Source organism: Xenia sp. Carnegie-2017, unplaced genomic scaffold, assembly GCF_021976095.1.
Source record: "Xenia sp. Carnegie-2017 unplaced genomic scaffold, XeniaSp_v1 HiC_scaffold_22, whole genome shotgun sequence".
NCBI lineage: Eukaryota > Metazoa > Cnidaria > Anthozoa > Malacalcyonacea > Xeniidae > Xenia > Xenia sp. Carnegie-2017.
The window spans coordinates 4,717,783-4,733,302 of NW_025813485.1; the positions used below are offsets into that span (position 1 = coordinate 4,717,783).

At 33.4% G+C, this 15,520-nt stretch overlaps 2 protein-coding genes across 4 annotated transcripts; one reads left to right on the forward strand and one right to left on the reverse strand.

Annotated features, from left to right (window-relative positions):
- Positions 1–44: 44 nt before the first annotated feature.
- LOC124446028 (4'-phosphopantetheine phosphatase-like) lies at positions 45–15,519 on the reverse strand. 3 transcript variants are annotated; one of them, XM_046996817.1, is made up of 24 exons: positions 15,360–15,519; positions 13,771–13,974; positions 9,414–9,505; positions 9,014–9,167; positions 8,876–8,927; positions 8,617–8,803; positions 8,270–8,362; positions 7,794–7,853; positions 6,862–6,976; positions 6,283–6,353; positions 6,081–6,200; positions 5,815–5,899; positions 5,592–5,698; positions 4,435–4,590; positions 4,168–4,280; positions 3,754–3,841; positions 3,508–3,659; positions 3,315–3,367; positions 3,144–3,196; positions 2,617–2,721; positions 2,426–2,526; positions 1,663–1,731; positions 1,290–1,358; positions 45–912 (listed from the first exon to the last, which is right to left on the reverse strand). In XM_046996817.1, exons 2-24 carry the CDS (start codon positions 13,937–13,939, stop codon positions 762–764), a joined length of 2,415 nt encoding a protein of 804 aa, XP_046852773.1. In that variant the 5' UTR covers positions 13,940–13,974; positions 15,360–15,519; the 3' UTR covers positions 45–761. The 3 variants fall into 3 exon arrangements, with proteins under 3 accessions (XP_046852773.1, XP_046852774.1, XP_046852775.1); XM_046996818.1 differs by lacking the exons at positions 13,771–13,974; positions 15,360–15,519 and adding an exon at positions 9,732–10,035; XM_046996819.1 differs by lacking the exons at positions 13,771–13,974; positions 15,360–15,519 and adding an exon at positions 9,732–10,033 and having other exon boundaries at positions 9,414–9,462.
- On the forward strand, positions 10,238–12,046 carry LOC124446030 (methylosome subunit pICln-like). The gene is made up of 7 exons (XM_046996822.1): positions 10,238–10,462; positions 10,568–10,707; positions 10,814–10,900; positions 11,080–11,160; positions 11,294–11,367; positions 11,615–11,711; positions 11,819–12,046. The coding sequence occupies exons 1-7, from the start codon at positions 10,350–10,352 to the stop codon at positions 11,857–11,859; spliced, it is 633 nt and encodes a 210-aa protein (XP_046852778.1). The 5' UTR covers positions 10,238–10,349; the 3' UTR covers positions 11,860–12,046.
- Position 15,520: the final 1 nt, after the last annotated feature.

The window sequence follows — 15,520 nt, forward strand, 5'->3', positions numbered from 1 at the left end:
ACCTGGACGATCTACATCCACAAACATGTAACGATACTCCCTGGTTCAAACCATTCATTCTATTACAATAAACATTACATGATAAAGCCGAAGGAACTTTCAGTCGAATACTTACACATACACACTCGTAGCATTTAACGCTGGATATAAAGGACAGGATGGACTTGAGAACTTATTTATCCATACACAGCAAAATTAAATATAGTATACCTTATGCAGCATCAATTCAGTCCACAATAATTTATAATTTACATTGCTGCTAGCTTTATGCTCGAGAATCAATGAAATGTAACACACACGAGTACTAAGTCCAGATTAGGAAAAAAACTACAACGCTGATTAGGGAAGGGAGTGAATATTCATAGATTCAACTCTGCCCTGTTGATATCTTATCAAATTACAATTGCTTTCAAAGCAAATCAGTAGGGGTGTGTGTGAATAATCAAAGAATATATGAATACTCACCCCCCAACTAGCGTTCTATTTTCGCACCTGGTCCCGGTCAAAATACGCGCTTTTCACAGATTAAATATTTCAGCTGTGATAGAGGAGACAAGGTTAAAGATCGCCGAAATAATTTTAGAGTCCACTACAAATTTACAATGTGTAACGAAAGTCTAATTTGGTCAAATCAGTTCCAGTTGATCGCTAAAAATTTGCAGTAGTTTAACAATTGCCAATGTTCTATAATGTATGTATCAAAATGCAACGAACGAATCAGCGCGCGGGAAGACAGAGGACATAATTTTCCTGCTCACATTTCACGGCTTTGAGAGAACTTCACCGGCCTTATATTGAAAAACGACACTGTACATTTCACCATTGAGGCGCTTCGCTAACCACTTGTTCTTTATTACAGCCATCTTTAGAGATTCACATGTGAATAACGCATCATAATTTGTGTGTATCGCCCTGAAATAAAACAAATATAATTATTAGTTATTTATTATGTGGAACGAGGGCACTATTGGAAAAAAAATTGAAGAAAAAACAGCAAGTCTGTGCCTAGATCTTTCAGGAAACTGATCACCATGGAAATGTAGAAGTAATCGTTACCTTATACTATAGTTTCTAACCTCTGTGTGCACGTAAATGGTCAAATAATGTCAAATAATGTCAAATAATGTTAATGGTCAAATTTAATTAGATGCACGTTTATAGTTCACAGTAATGACTACTTTGTACGAAATAAAGAGTGTAGCAGTTTAGCAACAATGATCCTAGCCCTCCCCCCGTGCCTTTAGCATCTTTGTACTCTTTAATACTAATAGCCACATCGAGGTCCTTACCGCCCCATTCCTTCCAGAATGACCAAATCTGCGTCGGAGCTAGCTTCTGCGAGAACAGTATCAATTCGCCTAACAGAAGTAATTTTTATAAGAGAAAAGAATAAAAAAAGCTGCTGAAAAAGACGTTAAAACGTTGCAGACAAGTGACAAGTTGAAAATGACATTAAGTTAGATTAAAGAATGAACACATTACACCTGAGAGCAACATAAGTTCGCTTTTATCTTCAGCCATATACACAACTTTAAATTTCAGAATTACAAGATGACAATTTTTGTTTCACGTAAGTAAACCAAAAGGAGAGTTAAGCTGCTCAAAATATATTAATATAAGTCTAAAAGAAAATTCAAACGTGAAATTTCTGATGAACACAACCTTAAGTCCAGACATGGTGAAAAGTTCCCAGACTCCATCAAGATTAACCTCTTTTCATCTACAGCTGATCTAAAAAGGAATGGCATAAAATGTCAGCTTTATGATACATGCACTTCTCTTGAACAGAAACATCAGTGCATATACGGCATTCCACTTATCGTACATCACTTTTTATACAATACATATTATTTCACGTTGACGACATGACACTTGTTCCATATCAGATGTTATACAATTCTTGTTCTGTCAAGTCCAAAGATAAGAACGTTTTTTTGCAAGTAGGTTTCATTTCGAAACTGATTATGAACAGTGATGTTGATACTTTTTACTAACTGGTGCATCGTCTCGTTTGGTATGATCAAATATAATTGTTGTTAATTGTTGTTAATAAGGAAAAACATTGGGCTTATAAATTATTTGCACTTGTTTCCCCAATGTTTGTAAAGGTGACGAAAGAAGAATAAGGAAAAAATTGTGAGTGAAAATGATGATTGACGTTGAATAAAGAAATCTTTGCCGGAAATAACATAGGAAAAGAAAAAGGTTTTAGCAAATTCATATAGCTTTACAAAAACATTTAAACTGCTAGTTTTACGCATTTTTTCCCGTTCCCCTATGTATCCTGTTAGTATGAGATGATCTTATATTTTACTACGATTCAAAATAATTGCAATAGTTCAGACATAAATGCAAAAAAGTCAGAAATTATCCAAAATTCATGCAGGGAACAAATGTGATTCTCAGATCTTAGATTTCCACATACTTTATATCCGGGCAAATTGCAGCGACTTTCTCAGTGATGATCTGAAGTTCACCATAGGTCACATCGTTTAGAGCAGGAAGTGAGTTTGCTGCAAGAATTACCTGAAAATAATTACAATACACAACTTGTGAAAATTAAAATTCCCAACTAACATCATAGTATAGAGACGGTTAAGCCTTTAATCACCCTACCTTAGTTCCCCGACAAAGTAATTCTTTTACAAAAGGAAATACGCCAAGGACTATATCCATTCCACTATTATCTACAAACATTACTGCTTTCCGATGAGGTCGACCCTTGAAACAGGTTCATCCAGATACATAAATTTAAACAGGTTGCTTCAAGCTAATAGTTTCACACCATATTTATAACGACGTAAAACGCTAGAACGATAAAACATAACAACATAGAAGAGATAACGTTTTCTTCCTGTCATAAAGTTTAACTGTACTGTTGTTCTCATCTCATATTCACTTTCTTTCAAACTAAAATTGTTAAATCAACGTCCTTGATTTGAGCAAATGTCACCGTTAATAACTGTTTCAAAACGAAGATGTAAATAAACAACAGCCACGACAACGACATGACTTCAATTATTATAGGTGAAAACAGCCAAAATGACATCATAGCAATATGACAAAATTTTATGTTGGTGTATTACATCGTTCTGGCGTTTAGTCCGTTTATATTTAAGCCGTCGAGACTGAAGATAACAAACCTTTAATCTTTCTATCCACTCGTCAACATTGTCATGTAGCCAGTTAGGTCTGGCTGATAAGAAAAAAGAGAAGACAACCGTTTTAAAAAGGTGCGTCACAATGACAGTTTGATGATTAAGTACGTATATCAACAAATTCAGTCAAATCAAAACAATTTATAAATATTCAACCTAACAAATTATTTCTGGCGGTTTCGAACTCAAAGTTACCATTCATCATTAATCTACACAATGAAAACTCATATTTAAGTAGAATCCATCTTAATGCATGTTATGTAATTATTACAAGAACATACTATGTAAACATGTTCAGAGCAATTTAAAATTTGAGAGAGGGGCAGGGGGTTGAACAAAAAATACTAACTTTACGACTTCTTTGGCTCCCCAATCAAAAACATTTCCAGCCAAAATTCCTTCAATGATCTCAAATTGTTTTTCATATCCGGACAACTTGTCCAATTTTGCAAGTCTTTGAGGTAAACTCAACAGGGCAGCCTCGTTTTCTTTCTGTTTTACCTTTAAAAGTTTCAATTCATCATTATCTCATCACACTACAATGCACAACAACTATTCCCATCAGACAGGCAAACGCAATATTTAATAAACATACCGTAGCGTAGGGATCCGAAAACTGGAACTCGTTGAGAAACTGTTCTCTCGTGTCCAAAAGACTTCTGACGGTAAGATTACCGTACGCGCTAAAACAGGACAATTGTGATTATTGTGCAATGAGTACGTAGCAATGTATTATGTTTATGGTCAAGTAGTCGTTTATACTCAGCAGTAATGGACATACGTTCAGCACTTAGTGAGTTTTATGGTGGTCAAACTAAAATGAAGCAGCCATGTACGCCCAATTCACAGCAAAATGTTGTCACTACACACGAGATTTATTTCATAATAGTAGAGAGGGCAGTCTTAAAAAAGTGACAACAATTTAGGTTTTTAATTTTGATGATGCGAAGTTTTATCAGGCGTATTTTTATGTTAATCAAAGTAAAAATAAATTAAAAACATTACATACAATGGCTTCTTCCGCAAGACCTTTAATCGCTGTAGATACTTGTTCTCGAACTGTTCAGCTCTATCTTTCACATCAGGTTGCTCTGATTGGCTTTCAATGGCACGCGACACAACCTACGAATAATTAAACTCTTTCTAACAAAATAAATTATTAAAATTACCAACATGACTGTTACACAGATCAGCATAAAGCATTTACATCCAAAAAGATCGTCAACACTAGGCAGTATGCATTAGGAAAGTTAAACAAAAAATCAAAGCTACTAACCATATGCAAACCAGATTCAAAGCAATCTAACCAGTATTCCCGCGCAGCCTCATCGGCTGTCAGATCTTCAGTATCGGGACGATATTTGCTTGGATGATATAACAGTGGAAACGGGTGCAATACTCGATCCATTCTGTCCAACTCCAATACATCACACTATTTAACGTAGGTATATGATATATAACATCCTTAGGTGCTGATTACATGAGCTAGGGTAACCCGATTCAGCCAAGCGTTAAATGTTTTGGCATGCAAGCTACGTCATAGCCGCCATGTTGGATGATTTTAACAAAGGATTTTCCTTATTTACAATGCAAATTTCATCCAACATGGCGAGCATTTCAATGTTGTCTTACTCCCTGGGGAATGGTTGCATGCCACCATTATTCATCATCAGATAAATCTCGAGAAATTTCACAATATTCTGACTTAATAACTACGCAAACCATTTAAAATTAAAACAACCAATTTGGCCCAATTTGAGAATTACAACAGAAATGACTTGTGGCGCTTAACAAACAGTTGTAATTTTTAACCTTGAAGTTTTGCCTCCCTTGAATGCCTCAAAATCATTTAACGCCTCACTGAATTCTTGACTTGCAACCGTTCTCTTGAGATTTACCAAACAATGTTGCTCACCCACGTCGGTTGGTGCCAACAATAACACTGATAAGATATTCTTTTGTATCATACCACCAACATAGCTTAATTGCAAGTCAAGAATAGCCGGAATTATGTAAACAGCCCTTTAGAGAAATAATATTTACCCATGCGTAGTTTGAGCCTTTGATGACGAGCAATCAGTGAAAGAAATATACAAGTAAATAAAAGGAGAAGAAAAGTCTGTTTTCAATGACAAGTAAATAATGCAATTGAAAGCAATTGATATCTACCATATGGTATGATCGTAAGGTCAATGGTAAAGTATGGTTTGAAGTGCTGAGAATGAAAAGAAAATGCTAAAGATGATCTCTGATGTTACCAAAATGAACAACTAGTAAAATTATGACAACAAATCGCGTAAAAACTATAGTCTTTGCAATTGATTCATCGCAATTTACATTTTCGGACAAAACGATGTGAAGAAATGTATAAATGTATGCATGGTTTTGAAAATATGTGGCTTACAATGTTACTTTGGTTTCTGCATACAGTACCTTCATACCAGATTGTGGTTGTGGTGTTTTAAATGACTTTGTCAGCAAACCAGAACTACCAGCATAATTTTCACCCCAATTCGATAAAAAACTTGAACCAATAGCGGCTGAAAAAAAGCACCATGGTAATGAGAAATAAAACCACGTTTTGAAGCAGAACTTACAACAGAAACAGCTGTAAATGCGCTTATACATGTATATAAAATAAAATACACATACAAACCTGTTTCATCTTCAGCGCCTTTAATGAATGCCCCAATTGCTCCTAAATATCCCTCGTGCCTCATGAATAATGCTTTTTGTTTTCCCTAAGATGAAATTCTGGTTAGGTATTGCTGCTGACGATGTTACTACGCAATGCCACACAAAACAGTGCGATAAGGGCAAGCAAGAAAAGAATTAAGAAAAAGAGACAAGTAAAACAAATAGAAATATGAGAACAATGAAAACACAAATATATTTAAACTCAATAGTATAAACTTGACCGACCTTCGACCAATAGTTGATTGCAAATGTTATTGTATGCATCGTGATGGGATAGCCACGAATGAAAAATCCACCAAATATGATTCTCTTTAAGCCATGAAGCTTGGCATGAAGAGAGGCCAACTAATTAAAGCAAGAAAATATTTTGAATTAATGATGAAAGTTGAAAGTACAGGCTAAGTATAGTTATCTTTAAAACTTTTACCTGTCCGATGTCATTGCTGATCATATGTAAAAGACTCTTTACGATGTCCTTGCCACAAAACTGAGTGTCCTCTAAGTTCAATAGTTTCATAAGTAAACCATACTCTTATAGCAAGATGGACAATGGGTGGTACGTATGAAAGTCCTGTCCGTGGTTTGCTTCAGAAAACATTGCTTACTTCTCAAGAAGCAAAACTATTACATATTAAATAAAGAAAATCTAGTACGATTTTGTTGTAAATGTCTCCAACAATTAGTGGCTAGACCTCCATCGTCAAAATTACACTGAAGAACTGAAGCCCTAGTTTCAAAAGGCCATCACTAGTTACATCATAGCTAAGTATACAATAACTTAAATTGTTATCTAGAATAAAGGTTCCAACATTTTTAGGTTGCTTAAAACAATTAGTGTCAATAGTATAGTATGTTTTACACTTATATACAACATCGTACATCCTGTCTAAGTACAGTGGAATCCCAATTAAAATAGTCATAACTAGGTTAAAATACGAATCCTCATATATACCCATGATACGTATATATCAATATAATTTCTATAAGAATTAACATGAAAACTTACTGTCAGTAGTCGCATCATCTGACTTTGCAGATCTTACAGCTTTACCAAACGTGCATGCTGTTAAATCGCCCGGTAATCCAATCGATGAATAATCTCCTCCATAAATATCTTTTACCTATTGTAATTTCTCAGTTAAAAACATCAAATTTCAACGTTGAGGGAGTTTTATCATGAACAACGATTATACCAACGTTGCATTACGTCCAACATTGCATTCTGTATTGTATGTGGATGGAGTCTACGACAAATCCCATTATAAATTTCTGCTGAATACAGCAAGGTATTGATAATGTCTTTTGACATTCAGCTTTATCGAGTCTTCACAGTTAGACATTACCTGACCATTGAACACATATAGCTACATTAATAACTGGCATGTATCAATATCTATATTCGTTTGACGAATCGTATGGCCTAAATGAATTTTGTACACATTCGTGTACTTTGGCCTCATTAACAACAGTACAGCATTGAATAATCCATATGTGAAAGTTATTTTCATATATAGCGACGTATTTAACATGCAATGAAACCAACTTGCATAACTCAATTTGCTGTTAGCTTGTAATGCACATAAGTATAGTTTTGTGGGAAGAAAATTAAAAAGTAGCATTCATTACAACATTATATAATGCAGTTTAATTTTTCGCACCAAGAAATGTATAACAGATAGCAGCAAATCCATACAACTAGAGCAAGATAACTTTTGTAGCTAGATCAAAAATGCTAAGAAGAAAATTTCAGAGACAATCGGATGAGCGCAGCAGTCTCAATCAGTTGCATAATCAAATCCTGACGTTGATTTTGCAATTACCATTTCATCTCTTTTATATACGTCTACTTGGGCCATTAATTTTCTATCGCTGTAATATTTTTATCGTCAAGAAAAAAGTTTTAGCTACATCGCTATTATAAAAAAGTAAAAAACCTACCAACATATCAACGTTTGAATGCTGTCCACCTTTCGCAAGATCAAGAAGTTCATCAAAGCCCTGACATGATAATTGAAAATATTTTTAAATAGAAAACGTGATTACTGAAAAATTCAAATCATTCATATCTGTGTGCGAATTAACGGTGTGCAATGTGCAATTTGCAAATTCACATTTTAGCTAAAATGAAAACAATTGCCCATCACTTTTTAAACGATGTGCAAAATCAGCGGTTTTAACGAAAACACCGTCATAAATCATATGAATTTGTTCACGTTTAAAAATATTAATTTAGCAATTAGCGCTATATAATAAATAACGCAATATCGATTTGCTTATGACTCTAAAGAAACACTTTTGTCAAAAAATTGCACATCGTTTTTTCTGAACTAATTCGCACATTGATTCATATTATCATTCGTAATTCATCTAATGCATTTCTCCACAAATACAGATCTTTTCATACTTTCTATTACCTTGGCACTGGTGAGGAGTGAACCCAGACCCCAAAAGGTTCCACCTCCCATACTGGTCCCTCCAACACGAACAAAGCTGTCAAATGAATCTACCTATATGCAAGAAGAGGCAAAAATAAATGTAATTGAGTGCACCTTCCCACTATGCACAAAAAGCTACTATTCTCTAACTTAATTTGTTTACTTAATTATTTTGGTTTGTTCTGTAAAATATAGGTCTCTTCATTGACATTGGTAAAATCATTTCAACTACATAAAAGCACCCATGTTTGGCTAAAATTGTACTATGTTTCTTGTCTTTTGTATATTTGAAAGTGATTGAGTGTAAATACAAAACGATATGTCACCTTCAGTATACTGACTCCTGATCCAATGTTAACAAGTAAATAAGGAAACAAATCTGATCCCAATAGATGTCTGAACACATATTGAGGTGTTTGATCTCGTCGAAATTCAAAAACTTCGTTAGGAATATTGTGAAGCATAAAGTTGCATCCTCTTATCAAACATTGCATTTCATCCTCTTTGTCAACTCTGCAATAGATATAATGAACTGAAAACTACTTACAAGGAACTGAAATCACAACTAATGAACTAAGAACAAACCTAACACCAAGCTTCTTAGTGATCATGTCTCGGTACTTGAAGGCACCACCTCCTGAAAACAAGCAAAGGCAAACGCTTAACTGCATTCCATCTATCAATTTCAAATTTTATCCATTAAAAGGTCTTTGATAGATTCACCTGTTACTTTCAATGCTATATGTTTTTCTGACAAAACAGCATCTTTTGACAAGTTTTCTTCAAGAAAATCCAGACAGGTCTCAATAAAAGTGGTTTCAAATTTGACAAAATGCAGTCTTTCTCCTGATTCATCTTCTTCTTTTACTTCATACAGCTAAAATGACAAAAAAGTTCATAAGGAAATAATTGAATTGCTTCTTAATACTTTAGAATATGAGCAAAGATTTTGAGAGATGAAAACAACAAATTGCATAAATTCTGCTGTCCAACCAATGGCCGCCAATAGCCATTCAAACTTTCATGCAAAGTACTAATTATCTGGGTTGTTGTAAAACAAATATCGATTCTAACTCATAGACACATTGACAAAGATCAAGCATAATATTTTTCCAATACTTACTTTGATTGTTTCATCTTGATTGACGCATGTTTGTGGTATTGGTCTCTTTCTGGAGTAAGCAGAAATATAAGCAACTTTGGTCAATGATCCACCTATGTAAAATGTCACAAAGTAAACTGTGCATTCTGTCAGGGAAGTATGTTTTGTGCAAACTGCTGATGAATAAAAGGCTTGCTTTGCTATACTCGGTAATTGGCCACAGTAGACTAGATAACTAAGTTGGAAGCATTATTGGCATAACACAATAATTCAATTAACAAAGCGAGAAGGCCAGTAGGGCCTCAGACAAACAGTACAAAAATAAATATATATTCCTACCAATGTCAATAGCCATTCGTTTTGCAAATTTGAGACCTCGGAAAGCTTGAGGTAGGCTTATTGGCAGATTATTTTCGTGATAGGAATTTGATTCTGTTTCTGATGTTTTATTCGTGTCCATTGTGTTTCTATGTCAATTTTTTATTTACATCCCGCAGATAACCTAAGTGTACGTAGGTGACTGTGTGTGACTGTCATAAAATCACAAAATCGTAGTCACCATACAGGGTCATGTTGAAATGAAGTATTAAATAAAAGACATAGCCGCCGCTGGGCATTTACCTATTTTACAAAGAGAAATTAGAGAATATCGTAGAATTGTACTTGATGAGAAAGAAAACCTTGACAATTTCACTTCTATCATGAGACTTATATTATCTTTATTCTTAAATTCAAATAATCTATACAATAATAACAGAGAAACTCAAATTTTTACCATTCAAAATCACAAATTATTCAAATTAATCAGTGCCCCGCCGCTCGCCATTTCATCTGTTAATTTCAGCGGTATTCCAAACATGCTGCACGTGTTGCAAATGTAGAAATTACGAGATTAATACGTAAATATCACAACAAGCAATAATTAAACATTGTGGTCGAAAACTTTGAATACTCACGATGTTGACTACCATAACAGAGCCCACTGAAGGAATTTATTTAGTTGAAAGAAACGTTCAAGCTTTCGTAGGCGAAAAATGTCTTGGCAAGGGCCCCCTTTATGTGTCAGAAGAGTATGTAACTAACAAATTGAGAGAGGCTAATATCGATACAAGCAATCAAGAAATGACATCACTTAGGAGTTTTTGTGTTAATACACCTATGTATACCTTATCTAGTTACCTGTCATGGTGTGATGCTTTGTCTGCAAAGGGCTTTTCTCTTGAATATCCCAATATATCCCTCCATGCAGTATCAAAAGACACTTCACATTTTCCATATGAATGTGTATTCTGCATGGTTGAAGGAGCATTTGAAGGTACTTAATGTGCAATAGAGGGTATTGCAAAAATATTCTTTGGGAGTTTGAGAGATAACAAAACTAAAAGCCAATTTTATTTTGTTTTGAAAATGTTTGCATTTAGATGAATTGGAAGATAGAGAAGATTCTGAAAATGAAGATGATCCTCCATCTGCTGAAATTCGTTTTGTTCCTGATAATGCATCATCATGTATGTTGATTAGAAATAATACAAAACAAAATCAATTTGTACTTTATTGTGTTGTTGTTTGTGCAATTGTTACTAAGTTGTGGATGGACAGCACAATGTTGGAAACTATGATTGCATAAAGGTTATTAATTTATAACATATTTAACAAAAATTTTCTATCCATTGGTAATTTCTTTCAGTGAATGACATCTACACTGCTATATGTGATTGCCAAGTACTTCACCCTGATGAACAGGAGCAATTGGAAGATGAAATGGCAGGTGTGAAAAATTTGCTACATGGTAGATTGAAATGAATCAAGGAATGAAGTATACTAGTACAAACATCGACTTATAGTTATTCATTTCGTAAATCAAAATTTACGGTTTATGTTCCAAGTGTTATTTTTTACAGGTTATCCCTTTGAAAATGGCGATGAATATTTCACTAATGAAGTTGACGCCTCTGTTCTTTCAGAAGATGGGCAGGTTTGTCATTGGAAATGTATTAAATGTGGTGTGCCATAAAATATTAAATTGCATATGGCCTACTTTTATAATGAAAATTTTGTGGAAACATATAACTTTTTCATTTATTTCTGACACAAGTATTATATGAATGTTTATTGCATGTGTAGTAACATGAAAGTAAAAAGTACCCAGACATGTATTTATCATCTTTGTTATGATTTACATAAGAAAACATTGCTTAATGTCTTTTTTATGCATTTTAAAGACAACCCTTGATAGACTGGAAAATGTATTTCAAATACAGTCACAGCAAGATTTTGCTAGCATGACAGACCAAACTAATGGAAATGTGAATGGGCATGGTAAGATAACTTAATGCATCTGCAGTATCCCTATGTAAGATAGCATGCAATTAAAGCAGCTTTAACCAGGTTGTAGATGTTTCTGAATGTAAATAATTTTATCTTAGAGAAAGTTGATCATGGACAATTTGATGATAAAGAAGACTGAAATATTGATTCAGCATGAAGAAATTCCTCTTCAAACTTTGATGACTAGTCCTAGCCTCCAACCTTCAACCAAAGTTGCCATGTACATTTCAAATGTTGAGCAAATTGATGTTAAATCATTTGTGTTTTTTTTGAGTTTAGCATTATTGATTCAATTAAATCACAAAAATAAACTCTCATTCCAACAAGTTTGTGTTTATTATCTTTATTTTTACTGCCAAATACATATATGTCACGTTTATTGCCCTTTTATAGGAATATCAGTTGTAATAATAAATCGATATGTGATATCTAAAAGCCAAGAAGCTTGTTCAAATAAGTTAAATTAAAGTCTGGAAGGTTTTTTTGGTACTTCTTACAAGACAAATTCAAACACAGGATGAAAGCAACTGTCGATTATTAACGTTTAAAAATAAATTGAAATTTTACTTATTGACTGACCTAAATTTGGAATTTTTGTTAGGAAGGGAATATATTTGGGAAAACAGCGAAACTTTTTAACTGTAGCTAACAATCTCCTTGGCCCTTGTCCACATTATTTCTTTGGATAGTGGATAAGGAACCTTAAACAACATCCTTTCATATTGCAATAATTTTATCCACTAAATAAATTAAGATTGCCCAGGTGGAGAATTTGTTAAAAAACATCTTGGGTAAAAGTTCTACATTGCTAATGTTGATCAGTCAATTCTTAATTGACAAACAATGAAAAGAAAAATGTAGTGAAAAACAGTAGAGCGACTCATTCATATGTACTACTCATCCTTTTTTTTGAAAATGACATTTTTACAAAGTTTTTGCAACATTATAAGTTCAGGTTTGTAAATGTAGATTGTCCAGGTTGGTATAGTCTTGAGAAGGACTGTTTTTGTTGTTGTTGACTGACAATTTGACAACCTTAGCGGTAGTCATCTTCAGAGTAAAAATGGAGCATGATTATTTTTGACTTCTGAAGATGACTACCGCTAAGGTTATCGAAATGTCAGTCAACAACAACAAAAACAGTCCTTCTCGGGACTATACCAACCTGGACAATCTACATTTAGAAACATGTAACGATACTCCCAGGTTCAAGCCATTTACTTTATTATAAGTTCAATTGTTCAGATATTTGATAATAAAAATTTAGATATTTTCATTGCACATGGACCACGTGGTTATGGTACAATTTTGAAAGACTGAAAATTTTTAATTGATACATAGCAGTAGCACAATACAGTTTCAGAAGATCGAGATGATTTGTTGCAGATCATTTGCTAAAGGATGTACAAATACAACAATATGGATAGCAACCAAAACTAACAAATTCTCTTTAACATTAAAAACAAGTGGTAAAAACTGGATTTTAACAGTTATAAAAATTGAAATGCTCATTAACAAACTCAACCAGGTGCAAAAGTTGAATAAGTTGAATAACTCAAATTCCATAGATAATTTATTGAAATGAAGAAAAATGGTTTTAATAACATACATTTACGAGTGCGCTTTGCATTTCAGAATTATTGGTGTATTGTGTCAAACCCGAAAACAGACCAAAAAAGTCCTTTCTAAACAGATTGTCATAAAATAATTCTCAACTGCCGATATACAAATACTATATTATAATATGCAGGTAAATATTGTTCATTTTTACTTTAAGGTCAGGTTCAATGAAGCACGAACACAACACTCATTAAGTTGAATGATAATCAGTCATTTCAACTACTTGTTATAACTTTGTACGACAAAAAGCAGCAATTTAAACTTAATAAAATAAAACATTGATTCATAATCATAAATACAAAAGATTTTTCCAGAAAGAAGCCACATTCATAAGGTGAATAAAAAGAACAAGGAGCCAGTTATCCGGGCTTCACATGAACCTCCCAAATACTACAAGGTTATTTGTACATCATTACAGTTACTTACTTACAAGATACAAATGGGTCTTTTTTTTCAGATATTCCATCCTTGCTTTCCATAGTATCATTTAAAGGAACGGTGTGCATTGGCAGTGGATATTGAGATGAATATGATGTTGGTGATGGCTTTGAGTTTTCATTCCTACTACAGTCAGCCTCAGTGGAAGAATGACGTGACATGAAGTTGGAAATCTTCCTGACAACATAGTTGCCAGCTGGAAATCAAACAAAATTATATTTAATTGTCCTCTATGTACAATGTTGGAATGTAAGGTGAACAGCATGGAGGATTATGTAAGTTATGTAAGCAGTGTCAAACATATATACATGAACAATTAGGTGTGTGAAGTTGTGAACCAAGATAAATAACCCCTAAATCTTCCCTAAAGGAGTCGAAATCTGCCATTTATCACTTACAAATTGTTTGGTGATAAAAATACTTTAGTCAAACTTTTCTTGCATTTCAGTTGGTACCACACTTTGGAACATTGTTAGGACAATGGGATTTAATTTTTATCCATTGTTAATATGTAAATGTGCAATGAGCATGCCAGAAATTCTATGTTATTATCTCTCCACACCCACCAATTATATTAACTACCAGTTCACACTCCCTTAGACTAAAATAACATATTTTTCATGCAAATATGCAAAATATTATATGCAAATCATATAAAAATATTTTAAATTGTTTGGTTAGTTCAACCTTGTCATCATATTTTGTTAAAGAAGCAGTCTAACTGAACTAGCCCAGGTTAATGCAGATCACTCATTTGTATTGCATTAACGCATACTGCATATGCAGTACATTGTAATATTTCGAAGGTAGCAATCATTGCAGAAGTATTAACTAAATCCAGGGATGGATTAAAGAAGGTTTTTTTGAAAAATTTTTTTTCTTTATTCTTTAATTCAATTAAAGACAATCAAAGAAAACTTTTCGAGAAAACCATTAAAACTTTAACAAAATTTCAAACAAATTGTCAAGAAGGAAATATTTATTCCTGAGCTAAATATTCAATAGTGCTAAAGTGCAAATATGAAATATAAATTTTTTACTTTGTTGTGCCGCCATCTTGAGATTTTAACAAGTCACCAGGCTCTGTATTCTCATCCTCATATTACATAGTGAATGCACAAGTGAACCACGGAGAAAATACGCTGTTATTTAATATTTTAATGTGACATTGGATGAACACTATTTCAGACGTAAGAGCATAAATAAGGAACATTAAAGACAATTTTAAGTTTTGATTTAAATCTTCTTTAATCATTAAAGAAGATTAAAGAAAAAATGATTAAAGAATAAATGCCATCCCTGACTAAATCATTGTGAATGTGAGAAGTGGGATAAAAATACGTCAACAAACAACATAAAATCAGATTTGAAAAGGTCAGAAATAAGTGCGTATACTAAAACAGACGTATGATACAATTGGTTTGATACAAAAAAAAATTGATATATTTATACAACAGCCAAGAAGTTGTACATCTACGACGAAGAGTAGCACATTGGTCAATGCACAGTTGGGCACAGTCTATTATTATATTCTAGCGAATTTATTTAGTTCTTCAATCACTACCTATGATTTTTACGTACCGTTTATTATAAGTCAGACCATTACAAAAATACTCGTACTTTTGAATACCAATACCAAAGAATAATTGTAATCTCAGATATAATTAAATGTTGACAACCGTTTTTCAGTCAGAACCAGAACAGAAATGGTCAGAAACAAAACGGAAGGACCGGAAGGCACT